The 2,388-nt window shown below is 50.2% G+C and overlaps 2 protein-coding genes across 2 annotated transcripts in view; one reads left to right on the top strand and one right to left on the bottom strand.

Moving 5' to 3' along the window:
• The window catches only part of AKR7A2 (aldo-keto reductase family 7 member A2), a gene marked incomplete at its 5' end in the record, with an annotated part of 4,155 nt that extends 2,483 nt beyond the window's left edge, over nt 1–1,672 (top strand). The window contains 2 exons of the mRNA XM_005428172.2: nt 251–393; nt 1,207–1,672. Of these exons, the coding sequence (XP_005428229.1) occupies nt 251–393; nt 1,207–1,368 (305 nt within the window). The remainder of the gene's footprint in view (nt 1–250; nt 394–1,206) is intronic.
• Nucleotides 1,673–2,066: 394 nt separating this feature from the next.
• MRTO4 (MRT4 homolog, ribosome maturation factor) overlaps nt 2,067–2,388 on the bottom strand; it is a 2,572-nt gene continuing 2,250 nt past the window's right edge. The window contains exon 8 of the mRNA XM_005428149.3: nt 2,067–2,361. Within this exon, the coding sequence (XP_005428206.3) occupies nt 2,215–2,361 (147 nt within the window). The 3' untranslated portion in view covers nt 2,067–2,214. The remainder of the gene's footprint in view (nt 2,362–2,388) is intronic.

Raw genomic sequence — 2,388 nt, 5'->3', positions numbered from 1 at the left:
AAAGTCAGCTGAGAGGAAGCAGAATTGACCAAAGCTTGGGGTTGGTTATCTTAGCACACGTGGTTGGGGCTGTGGTGTGTGACTGAGCTCTGCAGGGTGGGTTTTAGGCTCAGCTTCCTCACAGCTCCCAAGGGAGACTGCAGAAGTCCTCCTAGGCTACAAGGAGTTTTATGAGGCTTCCTAAAAGCCATTTGATTGGAATATAGATGTGCCGCTGACTAGAGGTCCCAAGGGCAATTACAAGGATTTTTTTTTTTTGGCAGGTACTGGAAAAAACACAATTTTGAGGGAATTGCACTGGTAGAAAAAGCTCTGAAAGAGGCTTATGGCTCCACTGCACCCAGCCTGACATCTGCTGCACTGCGCTGGCTCTACAACCACTCCAAACTGCAGGTGAGAGCTTGGCTGGGCACTGCTGCCAGCACTGGGCACTGCTGCCATGACTCACAAACAGGGAAATTTCAGCATAGGTGTCTTTTAATGCTGTGGGATTGTGGTATTCCAAAGTGAATATTGCTGTACAGGCTGTGCCAGGCGGTGGGAGTGAGGCAGCTCTGCCTTTTCCCATGTGGTCAGAGCTGGAAGCTTCAAGTGGAAGATTTCAGGTGCCAGTTCCTGGGGTCTTGGCTTCCCTGCAAGGAGTGGACTCACCTTTCACTGGACTAGGAAACTAATGCTTAGAATTCCTGATGTTCCCTAAACGTTCCTGTAGCCCATCATAAAGTAGGATTTGGCAGCTTCTGAGGATTTGGGGTGGCTTGGGAATGTCCTGGCCTAGTGAGCAGAATTTGTGGTGTCAGTTGCTTAATTCCATCAGGGCACCCCAAGAAGATGGGTGAGATCAGCTCCAAAACCCCACACCTGGTTTCTTAGTGGGTTCTGAGCTGGCAAAGGAAGGCATTCTGCAGAAATCTGGGGGCTTTACTCAGCCTTTGGCACGACTTTGGGAACAACAGCACAAGGACAGGAGTTCTAGCCCCAGCCCAACAAGGACAAAGATGTGCCTCAGGTTTTCTCCAGCCCCAAATGCTACTCTGTGTGTAGCACTGTCCCTCAGGGATCCCAGCTGCACAGCCAAGCCCAGCCTGGCCCTGCTGTACCTTTCTTCAGGAGTTCCTTAGTGGAAAGAAATGCTTTGTTTGGCCCACAGTGGCTTGGGAGGTGAACTTTCTTTTGGGATCAGCAACACCTCCCATCTGTTCCCAGGGTTCTCTTGGAGATGCAGTGATCATTGGGATGTCCAACATGGAGCAGCTGGAGCAGAACCTCAACTACAGTGAGGAGGGTCCGCTGCTGCCGGCCGTGGTGCAGGCGTTTGACGAGGCCTGGAACCTGAGTGCCCACGACTGCCCCAACTACTTCCGCTAGGGAGGGAAGGCTGGCACACCCAGCACAGGCTCTGGAGACCCGGGAGAGGTGCTGCCCACCCTGCCCTCCCATCCATGGCTGGAGGGCTGCGGGTGTTTCCTGAATCAGTGAAGCTTTGTAGGGTCCACGCCCGTGCCTTATCCTCCCTCCCAGCCCCTCAGCTCCCCCAGCACAGCCCAGGATTCAGGATGCAGCTGATCAGGAAAATGAACACCTTAACGAGGTGAAGGCCCCTGTTCTACTTTAATGTGAAATCTTAAATGATTACATAGAAGAATAAAATCTCTTTCTAGTGCAGAACCCATCTCTGACCTGTGCCTGGAACCTGGCATCTCTGTGGCAGCACTTGGGGACTTTGAATCACAGAATATCAGGATGGTTTGGGTTGGACAGTCCTTAAATCTCATCTTGTTCCACCCTCTGCCATGGGCAGGGACACCTTCCACTATCCCAGGGTGCTCCAAGCCCCATCCAGCATGGCCTTGGACATTTCCAGGGATAAAGCAAAATTCCAAGGGTTGAGCTAAGGATCTTCTTCTCTGTCAGAATAACAAATCCTCAGCATCTTTCCCTTTGTGCTCTATCAAAATTCCATGACATTTACACCCCTCCTGCCCAGTTTTCATGTTTGAGCTGGCATTTCCTCAGATCCCAGGCTCCACTATCACTAAACACGAGCAACAGCAGCAACAACCATCTGAAGTTTCACATAGATATTTATATAAATATAAAAAAAGCATAGGTAGGTCATTTTCTATAAAGATCATCCCAGTCCAGGTGTACCCAGGGAAGGGAAATATCCTCCTCTTTTTGTCCCTAAAATAGAACTGTCTGGTGTCCAAGCTGTTAGTCCTCATTGCTGTCATCATCATCATCCTCCTCTTCCTCCTCCTCTGCTGCATCTCCCACGAGCTTCTGGAAGTCTCCTGTCTCAGAATTCCACAGAAACTTCATGGTGACTTTAAATTCTGCCATCTCGTAGCCAAAGAGTTTCTAGGAGAGGACACAAATCCATCATTC

Source organism: Geospiza fortis, unplaced genomic scaffold (genome assembly GCF_000277835.1).
Source record: "Geospiza fortis unplaced genomic scaffold, GeoFor_1.0 scaffold353, whole genome shotgun sequence".
Taxonomy (NCBI): Eukaryota; Metazoa; Chordata; class Aves; order Passeriformes; family Thraupidae; genus Geospiza; species Geospiza fortis.
The sequence above is the reverse complement of the archived record's forward strand: the minus strand, read 5'-3'. Positions and strand labels throughout refer to the sequence as shown.